Source organism: Nestor notabilis, unplaced genomic scaffold (genome assembly GCF_000696875.1).
Source record: "Nestor notabilis isolate BGI_N333 unplaced genomic scaffold, ASM69687v1 scaffold19637, whole genome shotgun sequence".
NCBI classification, from domain to species: Eukaryota; Metazoa; Chordata; class Aves; order Psittaciformes; family Psittacidae; genus Nestor; species Nestor notabilis.
Genome location: NW_009937131.1, coordinates 2,972 through 3,586, shown reverse-complemented (window position 1 = coordinate 3,586; position 615 = coordinate 2,972). Strand labels below are relative to the sequence as shown.

General features: G+C 63.7%; 1 protein-coding gene across 1 annotated transcript in view; it reads left to right on the top strand.

The window, feature by feature from the left end:
• The window catches only part of LOC104408937 (lysine-specific demethylase 2A-like), an 8,156-nt gene that overhangs the window by 4,693 nt on the left and 2,848 nt on the right, over nt 1–615 (top strand). The window contains 1 exon segment of the mRNA XM_010018681.1: nt 1–131. Within this exon segment, the coding sequence (XP_010016983.1) occupies nt 1–131 (131 nt within the window).

Genomic DNA, 615 nt, shown 5'->3' with positions numbered 1-615 from the left:
GGCCGAGGGGGCCGGGCGCAGGAGGGCGACGAGGGCTGCATGCAGCGCGAGGTGTGGATGTCAGTCTTCCGCTACCTCACCCGCAGGGAGCTCTGCGAGTGCATGCGGGTGTGCAAGACCTGGTACAAGTGGTGAGTGCGGGGACAGGGAGGGTCAGGAGGGGACAGCCCATGTCCTGATCCCACCACCAGGCATGGCCATGTGGGAAGGGGAGAAGGGATCTCGGATCCGTGTCCTCCCGTTGCTCTCCGGCAAAGGCACATCCCAGGCGGTGTTGTGCTCAGACCCTGCTGGCTGCTGTCTCTGCCATATGTGCAGGGGTCTTTATTGTCTCCTTCTGCCTTCCTCCCGTCCCCTCTGTTGGGAGGTGGTGGCAGGCTGTGCTGTCACCTGAGCACCCGTGTCCTTGCAAGGTGCTGATGCCCTTTCCTCGCCCGCTGCCCTTGTCCTTCCCTGTCTCCTGCTTTCCAGCAGGCAGGGGAGGGCAGGCTGAGGCGGGGAATGGGTTTGCTGGCTGGAAATGCCTTGGGGGGGCAGCGGGCCCAGAAGACAATGCTGGCACAGGGACAGCTGTGGATGGAGGGCTTGGGAACAGACTGGAAACTGGGAGGCTTC